Source organism: Castor canadensis, chromosome 2 (assembly GCF_047511655.1).
Source record: "Castor canadensis chromosome 2, mCasCan1.hap1v2, whole genome shotgun sequence".
Taxonomy (NCBI): domain Eukaryota; kingdom Metazoa; phylum Chordata; class Mammalia; order Rodentia; family Castoridae; genus Castor; species Castor canadensis.
In genome coordinates this window covers 180875353-180891955 of record NC_133387.1, presented here as the reverse complement: position 1 = coordinate 180891955, position 16603 = coordinate 180875353, and the positions used below count along the sequence as shown (strand labels likewise).

Below are 16603 nucleotides of genomic sequence, written 5' to 3'. Positions count from 1 at the left end.
CTTCAAATTTAGTAAGTGCCTGTGTTTAATGCCATAGCAGAGAGCATAAAGATTTTTTTAAGTTCCTATCTTCTAGGAATTAGTAACTTGTTACTATTGTGGAACTAGGAATATTAGAAAAGCCTTTTTCAACTCCTGATTGTCACATCAAACACAGCTCATGGGCTGAGTGTTCCTGGGATTAGACTAGCAACAGCGCCCCCTGTAGGTTAAAATTTGGCAAGGTTCCCAGAACCTGCAGGGGCTTGGGGAATAATGCTTACACACTAATGACCAGACTGGTTTTCTCTGCTCTCCTCTGATGTTGGCCCACAGAAAGAGATCAGCTCTCTGTCCCTGCAGATCTCCTGTTCCTGGCTCCAGAACTAGGGAGCTGGCACTTTGCCTGGTGCTGCTGGGTTGCTCTCTGGTCACTCTGAGTGATTTCTTTTCATGAAGTCTTCTCTGCTCACTAAAAGGCTCCCAAAGGAGCAGGAAAGTCCTGTGCCAGTTTCTTCCCTTCTATCGGCAACATCAGTGCAGAACAGGGACTTTCCTGAGGACAGAGATGACATGAGTTGGGTGTCAGCCTGTGGCTGGCATGAGCAGGTACCTCGAGAGCTATGGCCAGAGCCCACAATGGATTTGCTGCTGTCCCCGAAAACTACAAAAAAAATTTTCATAAGGGGGAAAATATCCTATTGTTCTACTTGCATTTGAGTAAAAAGGACAGAGGCAGAGAAAGGTGACACCAAAATATAGATTATTTCATAGGTGCAATTGGACCTGTTCTTCAGTAACATAACCTTTCACCAAACTGGGCCACACCTTGCAAGAATTCGCATGGGGAGCTTTGGAGAAACAAGCCTGGTGCTTGGGAGGTGGTAACACTGACACAGGAGTGTCTGTGTGGGTTTGTATGATGACTCTCACTATCAACCCGGAGGACCAGGAAGAACCCTGTGCCTCCTCTCCAGAGAGTTCTCTACAGGGTCCAACCTTTCTTGGGCAGAGGGTCCCATGTCTGCCTTTTTGTGAGTAGAAGCTGGGCAGAAAGACTTTCAGGGCTGGCCTCAGGTTAGTCACTACCAACCTTTTCCTCCCACTTTTGTTCTGGTTCCAACTGTTGTTTATTTCCTTCTGGGCGCTGGTGTCTTCTGCTATCATGCACCAGAAGGAGGGAACAGTTCACAGAAAAATCTGCCGTAGTAGAATTCTTGGGCTAGGAGGGAGCTCCATGGCCATGGCCACCTTCTTCCGACTGGCCATCTAATTAAGAGGCAAGCCTTCCTTAACCATGCCAGACCTAAAGGCCACCTCTCAGTATGCTGAGAGCTCCAGGCAGCCATGATATCACAACCTTCCAGCCAGTTGTTACCACTGTTCTCTCTCATGTAGGGATGAAACACGAAGGGTTTTCTCCTAAGGAGAAATTGTGTCACTCCCATCTCCCCTTTCCCAGAGGCAGAAGATGATGTGCTTACTGTATGGCTTTGGTTTAGGGTGACTGGAAAGGGCATCTAACTTGCATTTAGCTTGTAAGCCACCCTCAAAGAAGCTAGTTTTAGTAGATGGGAGGGAAGAAGCTTGTCAAATGGAAAGGCAGCTGCCATCTATCTAACCACCATCTCTCTTGACAGCTCAGCCCAGGGAGCTCATGTATCCATTTTGGCAGAATGACACCAAAACCCCTAAGGTAGATGATGGAAGCTCATCTGAGATTAAGTTGGCCATCCCCGTTTTCTTCTTCGGCGTTCCTTACCGCACTGTCTATGTAAGTGGAGAAGGAGCCCAGCTGCTGCTCTGTGGCTGTCCCTTTGTTTGTCATTAAGAAAAACATTTTAAATACCCTTTCCCAGGGCTCTGGGAATGGAGGATTTATTGGCAGCCAAAATGACAAGTTCTGAGATTTCATGAGCTGATAGGTTTTATGATTAAGAAAGTCAAAGGTATATTTAATAGCTAATGTTCATAGTAGAGGAGTATACAGGGCAATAAATTGCTTTTGTGGGTGATTAAACACAGAAGTGAAGCAGAGGCCCCGATGCCAGGAACATTACTCCTGCTACTCGACAAGATAAAAAGATACAATGAACCACGATAGGATCAATATAATTTTTCTCTCCCTTCTGGGGGTGTGAAAAGTTTAGACATCTGCTCGTCTTGGGCTTCCTAGCAGTTTGAAGCAGGGTTGGAGCACTGTCGAGGAGTAATCAGCTAGTGTATAAAAGTTGTGTGCTGAATTGGAGACCCTTCTTGGGGTCTGTAGCTATGCCAGGGAGTCCCGTTGTCAAGCAGCACTAAGAAACAGTTCCATTTGCTGTCAGAACTCTCCTGGGCACCTGCATTCTCAGGTTATTTTTTTGGATCATTTGGGTTGCTGCCTGTGATACTATTGTTCAGAGCAGCCCAACCTGTCTTTGTCTGTGACCTTAAGGACTGAGGAAGGCATATTCTGTGACCTGCCCTAGAGGGATAACTTTGAACACCTCTACTTCTCAGACCTCTACTTCCCCAACTTCTGATGTACAGCTTGGGACTGGTTCCCACTAGAAAAATCATTCTCTCTTCCATTACTTAACCAGTGGCCCTTGACCTGGCAGCATCTGAAGCACTGGGACACTTGTTAGCAATGTCGCTTCCCAGACCTGCCTCAGTCCCAGTGGGTCAGAAATCCTAGGGTTGGGGCAGTAATGTACTTTAATGAACCCCCTGGGTGATTCTGATGCCCACAAAAGTTTGAGACCCACTGATCTTAAGTAGAGAATATAATCAAGATGCCTGTGAGTCATTGCCAGACTCCTCTGCAGGCTGTGTGTTTTAATTACACCTATTACTACCCAGCAAACACATCACTCCAGCATCCCAAAATGACTTTTATGATCTCCTCACAGCAGGGCCTCCCTGGTCTGTGTGTAATAGCTGACTGTAAGTCTTGGAATGTGTTGACCTGATTTTGGAGATGAGAGGTTTATATAGGACTTCTGTTCTGGAAGTCTTAGCCTCTCAGGCCTCTAGCACGAATGCACTTACTTAAAGTTCCTCTTTCTTCTCCATTGCGTGATCTTACACAGAGTCTAAAGAATTCTTGCCCCTGCAAAAGGGCAGACTTATTTGAGGGTAACTTGTTCCTGAGTTTCCAGCACTTTGAGTGGCACAGTGTTTTGCAGGTCTCCAAAGTTTTCCCTACAACTTGAAGACATCAGGTTCTGACATCCCTCTAGTTGATCACCATCTTTCTTTCCAATCCCCACACACTTGCTTTTAAAGCATGATTGCCCTTGGGCCAGGTACAGGGACTTTATCTATGGGATTTGGGTCACTGCTAATATCCATGATGCTATGGACTAATTGGAACATAACAATTGGATATGGAGGAAAATGAGCTCTAGGTTTTCTCTGTCCAGAATTATAAGTATTCCCACCGCAGGTGTGTCTGCGCTGAGACCATGCAAGCTACCTGGTTAAGTCAGTTCCTCTCAGACACAGGGTTGTTTACAAGTCCTGTGTGAATGAAGGGAATATATTCGATTGTGATTTGCAATGAGGTTCTGTAATTTCATCAGTTTACTAAGCTATTTACAAATCATGAAGAAATCACCATAAGCTGTTCATTTACATATACAATGTAAAATACTCATGTACTTTATGTAGACACTGTGTAAAGAAACTATCAGATTGCAAGAGCCAGAAATGGAATTTGGCATCTGAAGGCCTTAACCTTGGCCTTGTTCTGAGTACAGAAGTGATTGTGACATCAGTAGAAGTCTTTCAAATGTCTCCTCCAGAGCAGGACATGTCCATCCTGAGATCTGAGTTCAATGTTGGGGATGTGATCTGTCTTTCTCTGACATTCCCCTTTTGCCATGAAATAGGAATCAAGGTCTAATAATCAAGACCCTCAATTTTCAAGTTTAACTTTGCTTTCATGTTTGCTTGTCTCCCTGTTCTGCATGTGTGATGCTGAATATGTCTTTATTGTCTTCATTCCCTCTGGCTGGCCTAGCACACACGCACACACCCACACACAGCCCAGTTGCTTTTGATAAGTACAAATAGATACAGGACAGAGAACACGAAAATGACACTGATTGTTAATAAGAAATGAAGCTGATTACAAATTGAAAGTGAAAGAAAGCCAATGAGTTGTCTGGGAGTAAATGAACCTCCTTATTTCAACAATGGGAGCTGGAGTTTGGGGGTTCTCAATCAGTAGTTTTAAAGTCATTTTCATTCATGCCATTAGGTAAATGTCTGTCTTGGTTTGTGACTGTAAAGTTGGCCTGATTTCAGAAAACTCGCTTATTTTTGTAGGTCAATAACAATGGTGTTGTGTCCTTCAATGTGCTGGTGAGTCAGTTTACCCCGGAATCCTTCCCCTTGACGGATGGGAGGGCCTTCATTGCTCCATTTTGGGCAGATGTGCACAATGGGATTCGAGGCGAGATCTATTACAGAGAGACCATGGACCCTGTCATCTTGAAAAGAGCCACCAAGGACATCAGAAAATACTTCAAAGACATGGCAACCTTCTCTGCTACTTGGGTTTTCATCGTGACATGGGAGGAAGTCACATTTTATGGAGGCAGCAGCACCACACCTGTAATAATTCAAAGTTTCCATTTTCCACTTCATCTCCCGACATCTAATTCCTGTCCATCCTTACTGCCATGAAGGAATCTAATTGGTAGAGCTGAGGGATGTCAGTTTGCCTGAGCTCGACTAATGGGTCTTGCCACCCACTTTCCAGAAACAGAGGGAACTATCAGAGTGAACCAGTCCAGTCAGCTGTAATATTTCAGAAGCTGTGTCACCCTGATCACAACTCATTACAATGTCTGAAAAGAGCCCCTTGATGATATTCTTGCAGTAGGTGGTGTTCTATTTTGCAAGAGAGTGCTTGGGGCATTGAGACCTGTTCCAGGCCACACGTTTAGGGACCCAGTGAGGGACTCAAAGGTCTTTTATTCTTGCCAGAGGCACAAATGTTTCTCTTCATCGATAATTTTCCTTTTTTCCCCTCCATAAACTCTGGTAGGAAAAGTAGGGTGCCGGATTTGGGCACAAATGACCTGGCTCATTTTATTATGTTATGACATTTAAAAAAAATTGTGACCAGGGCTGAAATTATTCATATTTGATGTTAATTAGGGTGGGCAGTTAAAGCGTTTCATAAAGTTTCAACAGCTGCTCTGAAATCCCAAATGAGCAATGAAATAAAAGTCAAATAAGAAAGATTATCACTGGCATTATCATAGAGATAGTCAACTTTATACATAAAGGGACAGACTGCAGTTTTCATGGAAGCCTGCAGCTCATTTGGGTGACTGTGACAGTGGAGTTTTGAAGTAGCAGACACGTGCACCTTTAATGGCATAATTCCCCAGTAAGCAAAGATACTCCAAAATCTGCCCTTCTCTCTTTCTTAGGATTATTTCGAATTCCATCTGTTTTCCAATTTCCTTGGCAATGAGGCAATTGTTTAAGGGTGGAACAGAAACTCCTGAGTCAGAGAGAGGTTAAAAAATGCTGGTCTGGCAATTCGTAGCTCCAACGCAATGAGCACTTTGTGTTTTAGCACTTTCCTGGCCAGAGCATCTCAAAGCACTTTATCGCTAAGAGGTTCTGCAGAGCAGAAAGACACAAGTTTAAACAGCAGATGCATTGGCTAGAAATAACCTCTAAAGAAGCATACAAATTTCCCTCTGTCATGTTATGGATCGCTAACAACTCCTCGGGTGATGTTTTATGTCTTTTAAGCTTCATATCTTACAGCGTTAGAATGCAAGATGCCAGCAATCAATAAATTTTAGTGTCAGTGGGGGAGAAAAAAAAAAGAGAAGAAATGCCCATCAAATGCTGACCACCATTTTTTCCCCAAAAAAACTTCCATTGGCTGTTAAAAAAAAAAAAGGCAAGATAATTTAGACACTTTCTGGTTTGTACTTTGAACTGAATTTCTGAAGTAGGTGAGATCTTTTTCTATGAGGATGAATGAGGAAACATCTAAGTGCTTTGCGCTCCTTGGAGAAAAGGATGGTGTGATAAAATAGAGTTGCAAAGGTGTCTGTCCATCCTTACCTTTGAAATGGGCCCCACCTGTTCTACCGAGGAACACATATCATCAGGCCAACTCAATACTAGGCTTGAAGATCTTTTAGGAACAGAAAATATTGTGAAAGCCCAACAGAAATGGAAATGGACATGTTTACTTCAAAAGAAGAAAGCCAGTATTTACTGAGGGTTTACTGTGTGTAGCACTGTCACAGGCTATTTTGCCTATCATTTAATTCCCATAAAAATGTTCCCCAGCAAGTACTATTTCCACTTTCAAATGGCAAGAAAGGGGATTTGAACCTCTTAAGAGGCAGGGCAGGAGTCCACACTAAGTTCTGCTAACTGAAACCTGAGCTCTTTCCTCAGCAGTCTCCTTCAGGTATCACACCGGAAATCCTCTGAAGCAAGAAAGCAATTCTTGAAAAACAAGATTTTACAAAAACAGATCCAGAAAAGCCTTAAAACAAATGTTGAAGAAATTTATGTGTAGGGGTGTATGTGAGCGAGTGAGAGCACGTGTGGGGGAGAGCAGGCCTGCGGGTGTGTGATGCAGTCTCAGGGGTGCAATTGGAACAGCTGATTGATTTGGGGGTGACTTCTGGGATGGGTAGTAGGATGCCCTCAAGACTTGCTTGGACCAGAGATACTTCCAACTTCATTTTGGGAGAAGGAATTCACTTCTGAAGGAGAATTCTGCTCTGAAAGAGAGAAAGCTTTAGTCCTTGAGTGACCTTGACTTTGCCCTTGTCTCTTGAGGTTTATAGCAATCTTGAGTTTATTGCTTATTCATCTCTGTGTCCCACTTTCCTCTTTTGTTGAATGCGGCTGAAGAATGAAGGCATATACCTGGTTGACTGTATCATAAACACCATCGACTGAGGCAGCACAGGGCTTCAGGAGAAAGTTCTCTTTTACAAAAAGGGCTTTTCTTTATTTGCACCAGGCCCCTCCCTGGGACTGTCCGGAATGGGGAGGTTTGGGGCTTCCAAGATCCTCTCTTCCAGTTTGATTACACAGGATAGGGATTTGGGTCCTTCTTCTGTGTCAGACAGAATGTTAACTGGGATGGTATCAGGCAGCTGGGGAAGGGACTGGGTTTGAATAGGAAAAGGTCAAAGCAACCTCTCCATTTAGCTCTTTTTATTTACATTTCCCCAAAACACTTATCATAGGGTGGGGATTAGGAAAGGGAAACAGTGAAGAATAGAGTTTGTAACAGCCTATTTTTGAGAACTCTTTGAAAGACTTGTTTGAATTTATATAACATCTCTGTCCTAAAAAGTTCAAAATTAAGACAGCCTGTGATGACAGTGCACTAAGAGATAGATTGGGAGCTTTGGCTCGAATCCCATTTTCTGTGTCTGGGTCACTGTGAAATTTCCAGCAACTCATTTCCCTTAGTCCTCAGTTTTCTTAGCTTTAGGATAGGAATGGGCCATAAATCATGGCCCATCTTAGTGTTGCTCTTAGTTACAGATGAGCACTGAGAATTTTGCAGATAGAAAGTAATACACAAATGCTCAGTTACAGGAACAATTTCTTCTCATAAAGTGCTTTTTAAAAATTACTTCCCAACTTCCATTTTAAAAAGGGAAGGCATCTCGTTGTCAAGATTGGCGGTGTTTTCCAGGAATGGAGACAGAATAATCCGGAAGACCATTTTAATGGTGCTGAGGAGCCTTTGCTCAGGCTTCCCCTCCTCACTCCACCCCACCCACCCTACTGGGGAACAGGTGTTTGCAGCCTCTCCTTGGCAACACTGTCCTATCGTTTGTTCTCATGCTGCCATCTATAGGCGCTCTCCCATCATCACAAGCTCATCTGAAGCCTCTGAATTTTCTGTCTGGTCCAAGACAGAGATGCGAGCGGGGTGCTGAGTCAGACTCCAGGTTTATCTTAGGCAATTTCTCTTTTAGATCCACAATCCCACATGTCTTGCTTTTCCCGCTGGAGGTGAGAACAAGTTCAGAGAGAAGCATGAGGGCATGACTGCAGAGCAGCTCTGATCTTCTTGGGGGTGGGAGTGGGGGTGAGTACCTCCTACAGTGGGAGTCATGAGACCATCCTGTCCATCCTGTAGGTGAACACCTTCCAAGCTGTCCTGGTGTCTGATGGCTCCTATACATTCACGCTCTTCAATTACTATGAAATCAACTGGACCACTGGGACGGCGAGTGGTGGTGACCCCCTGACAGGCCTTGGAGGAGTGATGGCACAGGTAGGTGTTTCTGCCATCCTTCTGCAGATTTCAATCACAGCGCTCCTTGCTTGTGTAGCTCAGCGTTCCAGAGGGAGTCCTGCCAGCAGTTTTATCTAGAGATGCATGTCTGATCTTGGACGTGGACTGAAAGGATAGACTTGCCCTTGACCCAGGTGTGGGATGAACTAGACCATTTATGGTGCCTTTCCTGGACAGGGAGTTCAGGAAAAGGGGTCTCTTGATTCCAAGTGCTGAATTCTGAAAATGAGATAGCTGTGTCTGTTAACCAGTGAGTATGGTGCATGTGCTCAAGAGCTTTGTCTTCCTTTTGTGTTCTAGGCCGGATTTAATGGTGGAAACCTCACCAATTTCTTCAGCCTTCCAGGGTCAAGAACCCCCGAGATAGTGAATATCCAAGAGACCACAAATGTCAATGTTCCAGGCCGTTGGGCATTTAAAGTTGATGGGAAGGAAATTGACCCAGCCAATGGCTGCACCTCCAGGGGTAAAGCATCTCCCTTTCTCTGTGACAATGTGGGATTTGTTTAGTTTAGATTGACAGGCAAGCTTTCTCAGCCGTGGGGGCAGAACTCATTCCTGATGCTTTACTCTTTTGACATCTCTCAGCTGGGTGATGGAGATCAAGGTAATTTTAGCATGCACATTCACCACTCCAGCTGCTGAACCTCTGCATGTGATTTATGGTGACTTTCTGAACCCTCGCCTGCGGTACAAATGCAGCCGCCAATTCTCAACTCCAAAGTGGACTGGAATCTTGAGTGATTTCTCAACCAGACAGGCAGAAGGGAGCCCTCCTGTTGAGCATTATTTTGGTTGTTGTTGGCATCCCCCCTGTAAGATTTTCTTCTCAGCCTTACTCTTGCTCTGCCATCTGCACTTTGTAGATCCACAGGAATGGGCGAACTTGGAGCATGGCCAGCTCCTACTATGGTAAATCAGTACTTCTAGTATGATTACAGAGAAAGAAAAAGTAGCAGCATCATTAGGATAACTTCTACTAAAATCCTCTCAGCATCAACAAAACGAGCAGGAATTTGGGGGAATCAAAGCTGAGGTTAGGTCCCTGTGAAAAAGCTGTAGTCGCACCTCAGTGGGTTTCCATCACACTGCATCCTAAGTGTGGAGCCTTCTCTGAACTATCAAGACCTCCTTAGATGTGCAAAGGAGCCCAGGACTCTCTCAGAAACATGCCCATGAATAGATTCCTGCCTTTGGTGTGTTCAAAGGAATTCAGAAAACAAGATTTCTGTTAATATTTCCGCTTCTATGTGTAGAGGCTACACCAGTGAGCAGCAGGAATTCATCTGTCTGTTCATCCATCCACCCCCGCCACTTACCCACCCATCCATCTCCACTCACATCTACACATCCATCCATCCATTCATCCATCCACCTATTCACCACCATCCCTCATCTCCATTTATCCATCAACCTTTCCACCCACCCACCTATCTAGTCATCCATCCAAGCATCTCCCAATAGATCCACTGACCCTCTACCTATCCAATCCTTCCATCTCCCTATCCACCCATCCCCCCTCCTCTACCCACCCATCCATCTATCTGTCTGCAATCTCATCCACCAAGCCAGTCAATGCAGCCACTGCATCTTCTCAAAAGAACATTCTGGGAGTCCCAGTGAGGTGTCAGTCACTCTGTTAGGTGTCAGAGATAGTAACAGGAGCAATGGTGATATAGCATGAGACATATTGTGAGACACAAGTTCAAGATACTGTGGAAACACAGAGGAAGATCTTGGGCAATGCGTTTCCAGATCTCCAAAAAAGTTTTGGATTGGGATGAGGAGGTCTCTTCCCCTCCTTGACTCCCCCTCCTTGAAGAGAAAGCATGGCCTGCATGTTTTGGCAGCCCTCTCTCTTGACTCAGCTTTAATTGGCTTCATATACAGAAAAGCCATATTCACATGGCCTGAAATGGCCATGCCCTCTGCCCCCAATTCCTGTACTGTGGCCAGGCTTACCACACCTCTCCACTTGCCTTAAGTTAAAGTTGTATATGAAGTCCTCCATATTCAGAAGAGCAAGTAAATGGAAACTAAGCTGGTATTAAAGTAGATGGGAAAGAAGCTAGTCCCAAAGTTCACCAGGTTTTCTGAGACTGAAAACTCTTCTCTCATGAAGCATAAATACAACATCACGTAAGGTCCATGGAAGATGCTGTCCCATGCCTCATTGTCTGTGTTCCCTTTCTGGCTTGGACTGGAGCCTGATAAGTTATAGACTCTTACTCAAACACCTCTACCCTTTTGTCCAAGCCTCACAAAGCTCACTGGCTGTGGACCCGCAACATAAGTGCCCAGTGACAGTCTCTCTCCTGAGTCCTGGGAATGAAATGCTGTGATAATGGAACATGTTGGTTCAGAGAGCTGTGGAGTTGGTCAGGTGCCAGCTGTATGCAAAGTCCCCATTTCATCTCCATTCTTTTCTTCCTGAGTTATGAGTTTGATCTTCATACACAGGACAAATTCAATGTGCTTATACAGACTGCTGTGCATTTTAATGTGCCATTGGACGTGTATCACTCTAATGAGATCGGGCTTTGGCCTGGGATGTAGCAGGGGACGCAGTTCCATAGAGCTGGTTTATTAGATCATCATTTCACAAACAAAATTATCACAGAGCGTCTACCTTTCAGTCTAAACCTCCTCCATTCAAAGGCGTTCTCCTTTCATTTATTGGAAGTCTGAAAAAGCAGAGAATGGAAATGATGCTGAATGGAGGCCATTACAATATATGTGGCCTTTAATTAGTGCCAAAGAACTTAGAGGATTGAGGATTGGGACCCCTTTTAAGGGCTGATGCATATGACCTACTGGGAATGTGAATAAATCTATTACCTCATTTTGGTATAAAACCTAATTGCCTGTTGAGACATGTTCCTGTTGGACAGATGTAGAAAGAAATATTCCTGAGACACCCATACCTTCTGAGTGGGTTATGCTTGTAGCCTTGTGCAATTTGCAAGGCATTCAGAGGTTTGTGGCAGTGGTGTTTGTTTCCTTGTTTGAGTTTTGGTTTTTTAAGAAAGGGTTTTGCTATTGTAGCCCAGGCTGGTCTAGAACTCATGATCCTCCTGCCTCAGCTTCCCAAATGCAAGATACTCTGTTTTATAAAAACTTGAGGAAATGTAGCCAGCTCTTTTCAAACTGTACTTGGCCCTGCTGCATGACATTATTCCCTATTCTTTTTGTTTTTGCGGTACTTGGGTTTGAACTCAGGGCCTCACACTTGCTAGGCAAGTGCTCTACCACTTGAGCCACCCCATCGGCCCTTCTTTTTTTTTGGTGTGTGTTGGATTTTTTTGAGACAGGGTCCCACAAACCATTTGCCCAGGTTGGGCTTGAACTATGATACCCCTGATCTCTGTCTCCCAAATAGCTAAGATTATAGCCATGAGCCGCCAGCACTTGCTATTTCTAGTTCTTAATATTGCATATTGCATCTTTGATCTGTTCCCTTTCAGACTTTCTCAGTTTACAAGTGCAGCTACCTTTACCAGTGTGTGTGCCAGCTCTTGTGCAGCTTACTGTTCCCCATGAGGCAGGCATGAGAATATCATTATCCGCATTTTCCAAGTCAGAAAAACGGAGGCATGTAGAAGTTAAGTCAGGAGTCTTGGACACTGAGTGCAGAGTTGTGACTGGCACCAAGTTTTCTCAACCCTAACCCCCAAATAAGGACTGTATCATAGTCCCCGGCCCAGAAATAATTTTATTTTAATAGAGGGTTGACATTAGCAGCTGGCAGATTTCAAAATTTTTTTTGTAATGGAAGTTATCATTTATTTAGGGAAATGATTTTGAAGACTATCAAAGAAATAGGAAATGTTTTAAAAACTAGCACAGCCCTTGAAGCCATGACACCACCCCCATTCATTTTCCCCCTGACATAGAATTTGTGAAATCTAGCCCAGTGGATCAAGAAAGGGACATACTGGGCTTAGACAGGCTCTAGAGTTTGGGGAAGACAATTTAAATAGGTGTAAGTTCTGCCTAAGCAGCATCCACAGGATTTATGAGTCTTTTAAAAAGTGCCAAGAAAGATGGCAGCTGTTTCCAGAATCTGTCCAGGAGGCTGGGATTTATACTTGTGCATCAGACTCCTGATTTGCATTATTCACATTTCAGGGGCATATACTGGGCTTCTAACAAATGTCTATTGATTGAATGAACAAATTAGCAAATAGTGTTGCTAAGTTAGCTGGATATGTTCGGTCTTCCCTTGAAATAGTCTTCTACATTTTTCTGAAAAGAAGGAAATGACTCCTGACTGTCATAAGTTTTCCCATGGATGGAGACAGTGTGAGTGTCACACTTGAGTGTGCGTTTGCTCACCAGCTGTGGAGTTAAGAATTCCAAGAGCTCACACTGAGTTCAAGCTCCACCAGCGAGTTGCTGAGTGATCTTGGATGAACTATTCAATAGCGCTTGAGCCTCAGTTTCCTCACTTGGCAAATTCTTACATGATAGGGTTCTTGTGGGGATGACATGGTAAAATGGGAGTAAAGCATGTAGCCCAGTGCCTGGCACAGAGGGCGAGTGCGCAATACATGTTGGCTCTGATGTCGTTATTCCCAGGACAGTTCCTCCGGCGAGGGGAGGTGTTTTGGGATGACCTGAACTGCACCATCAAGTGCCGCTGTCTGGATTTCAACAATGAGATCTACTGCCAGGAGGCTTCCTGCAGCCCCTATGAGGTGTGTGAGCCCAAAGGCAGATTCTTCTACTGCAGCCCTGTGGAGACCAGCACGTGTGTGGTGTTTGGAGAGCCGCACTACCACACTTTCGATGGCTTCCTCTTCCACTTCCAAGGCTCTTGTGCCTACCTGTTGGCCCGACAGTGTTTGCAGACTTCCAGCCTCCCCTTCTTCAGCGTGGAGGCCAAGAATGAGCACCGAGGGGGCTCTGCTGTCTCCTGGGTGAAGGAGCTCTCTGTAGAGGTCAATGGGTACAAGATTCTCATCCCCAAAGGAAGCTATGGCAAAGTAAAGGTGAGAGCCTCTCCTTCTGTCATAGGTTTATGGAGAAGCTAGAGATTCTTCAGCCTGGGGAAGACTTCCCTATTTACTAATTCTGCTGTTTGTCTCTCTACAGTACCACAGAAGTGCATGTTCTTCCTGCCTTGCAAATATTTCAGACGATGTTTTAATAGACCATTTTTTTTTTTTGGTGGTACTAGGGCTTGAACTCAGGTCCTTGTGCTTGCTAGGCAAGTACTCTCCCATTTGAACCATGCCCCTATCCCTTTTTGCTTTACATTATTTTTCAGATAGGGTCTCTCGTTTCTGCGCAGACTAGCTTTGGACTGTGATACTTCTATCTGTGCCTCCTGCCTCGTTGGAGTTATAGATATATACCATCATGCTCAACTTGTTTGTTGAGACAGAGTCTCCTGAAATTTTTACCTGTGCTAGCCTTAAACTGTGATTCTCCCAATCTCCACCTCCAAAGTAGCTGGGATTATAAATGTGAGCCACAGCTCCCAACCCATAGGCCAAATTTTATTTGTATAAGAGCTCCACTAAACTTTCTCCTCAATATGTCTATCTATTTTTCAATTTAAAACACATTTACATTCCTCATTCTCTCACTGGTAGACACTCTCTCACTGGTAGACACACGCATGTTCATTGTACAAACACACACACACATACATAAATAGCTCAGACGTAACAGGAAAGAGAGGTAAGTTCAATTTTCCCATGAAAGCTTTGTCCAAACACTCCTGTACAGGAATACCCTCTTCCTGTCTAGACTAACAGAGAAAGAAGATGGATTTTACTAGCTTGTTTAGCATATGCAAATGATTCCTGTCTCTATCCACCTGGATTTCAAGCAGGGACACTGACCAAAGAGAGACAGCAAAAAGCTACTAGCAATTACTCAATCAATAGAGGCCCCCATTTTCACAATGTTAATGAAGACTTTCATGCAACCATGTGTTTATTCAAGCAATAATAACCCAAGCCACAAGGGGTTGATTGCTGTAACCCAGTGTGATCCTTAATCCTCAGGTATGGAGGTCATTACGTAATTACAAGCTAATACAGAGATTTCTTTTGTTTAAAAAAATGTGCTGTAGTTTTAATTGATGTAGTATGTCCAACCAAAGGCAGGACAGGGGAACTAATTCCACTTTTTCTGGCTCTGTCCTTCCTAGGTCTGTGTAGCTTATCAGTTTTATAATTAGGAAATGAAGCTATTATTGTAGTTGAAATGCCAATTTGTTTGTTACTTGGTTATTCTCTCTAGGGACAACTCTGTATATCAAATCAAAGCTAAGAATTCGGGTTCAGAAGTTTGGAATTTTTCCATTTTAAATTTATATTGTGTTGTCGAGGACTATCCTTATCCTTATAGATAGATGCTAGCATTTCAAGCTAAAATTTTTTCTCCAGCTTTCCCCTACGTGTCCATATTGTGAGGATGATGTGTAGTTGAAAAAGAAGCTTCATGCTTTATCCCTACTTTCCATTTTGATTAAAATTCTTTTTCACTCACAGTCAGACTTTTTTTTTTTAAGAAAGAAAGGGGCACTGTCATTTCTTTCAGGCCCAGCAGCTCTGCTAATTTTGCGTGGCTCTGTTCCATCGTCCAGGCGTAGGGCACCGATTCCTCAATTTTCTGTAGCGACAAGGAGGTGTGGATGTGAATATAAATGTTGCAGAAAGAAAAGGTTATGTGACTCCAGCAGCAAGCACACAATGGCTTCCTTTTCCCTTTGCCAAATGGTTTCCAGTGTCTTTGAATACACCTGCTCTGCTGGGGAGAGAGGCTGGATAGATGGCAGAGCCCTGACCCAGGGTGACATGGGGACAGGCAGGGAGAAGGCTGGAAAGCAGGAAGGAGCCAGAGATGCCTGGGAGGCACCTGACTCCTTCAGCCACATTGTGCCAGGCCAGGAATGGCCTACGATTTGTCCTTCTAAACTACAGACCCCCTTCATCCAACCCTGTCTCCATATGCTGGGTGAGGAGGTACGTTCTGTCATGGATATGTCATGGATTCCACAATGAACTGTTCTCAAATAACAAAATAAACAATTTAGCATTGTATATGCTAATTGGCCCAAAGCAAGCCAGCATAAGTAAAAATCCATATCTAATTAGTGCATCCTTCTAGCTAATACTTACAGGTTTTCCTATTTCTTCCCCACATGAACCCACATAGTTTAGTGTTCCACTGGAAAGGGAGCCAAGGCCAACTAGCCCACAGTAATGACGATCTGGGACTCTTAGTGGGGGGACCTACTTAAGTCCCCACATCACCCCTGCCAGCTGAGTGGCTTCTTTGAGCTTCATTTTCTTCATTTGTAAAATAGGGATAGTTGTGTCTCCTAGACTAGGCAGCTGGTCTGTAGCGGGATTTGTCTGCCTCCACTCAGTGCTGAGATACAGGCAGAGGAGGACAGTGGTGAGAATATGGCTTTGGAGCTTGGCCAGCAGGAGTCAGGCCCTGTCAATTGCAAGTCACACCAAATCTGATCCTAAATTCCCTCATCTGTAAAAGAGGAACACAATAAAGATCTATAAGGTTGTTGTGAATATTAAATAGAATAACCACCTGTGCAACGTCTAGCATAAAGTGTGACACAGAGTAGGCACTCAGTACATGCTGCCATGTTGCCATCCCCACCAAAATCTTTTTCAGTTCTAAGTCCTATGCCTTGTGATTCTCTTGTCTCTCCACCCCCGCCCCACCCTTGCCCACATCCTGGGAAGGACACTGTTGAAGAGGGAAATGGCTAGAACATAGGGAGAAGAAGGAAAAGCAAAGAGATGAAACTCGTTCAATATTGGCTATCAAGACTGAGACCTGGGCCTGGAGTGAAGAAACAGGAAATCACATGGCAGGGTCAGAGTTTTCCAGTAAGTCTTGCTCTGGGAATCATGGGGGACAAGCACAGAATTTGTGATGAGAGTGAAGAAGGTGCCATAAACATATATGTCAGGAAAAAGGACATCAACTAGAATATTACCAACCCCAAAAGTGTGAGCTCAGCCAGAGAGGGAGGGAGAGCAGAGACAGAAAACCTGAGGACTGTTGCAATATCCACAGCCTGTCTGCTCCATGGCTTCTGCTTTGAGACACAGAAGACTGCCATTTGCTAGCAGGAGCTCAAGTGAGAGGACAGGAGAGCATCTAGCAATCAATGCATTTGGCACAAATTATAACAATCTTGGGGGAGATTTCCTTATCTATACCCCAGCACAGAGCAATGTTTGGACAGTCTATTGTCTCATCTCCAAGACAACTCAGAGGCAGGCAACAATGGTGGCAGATAAGACCGTTGTCCTTCCCGTGTGCCAGAAACCAGTATGGGTCCAG

The 16603-nt window shown here is 44.3% G+C and overlaps 1 protein-coding gene across 1 annotated transcript in view; it reads left to right on the top strand.

Moving 5' to 3' along the window:
• The window catches only part of LOC109676727 (tubulin-specific chaperone cofactor E-like protein), a 131274-nt gene that overhangs the window by 62430 nt on the left and 52241 nt on the right, over positions 1-16603 (top strand). The window contains exons 9-13 of the mRNA XM_074066521.1: positions 1620-1753; positions 4294-4581; positions 8117-8254; positions 8576-8741; positions 12854-13266. Of these exons, the coding sequence (XP_073922622.1) occupies positions 1620-1753; positions 4294-4581; positions 8117-8254; positions 8576-8741; positions 12854-13266 (1139 nt within the window). The remainder of the gene's footprint in view (positions 1-1619; positions 1754-4293; positions 4582-8116; positions 8255-8575; positions 8742-12853; positions 13267-16603) is intronic.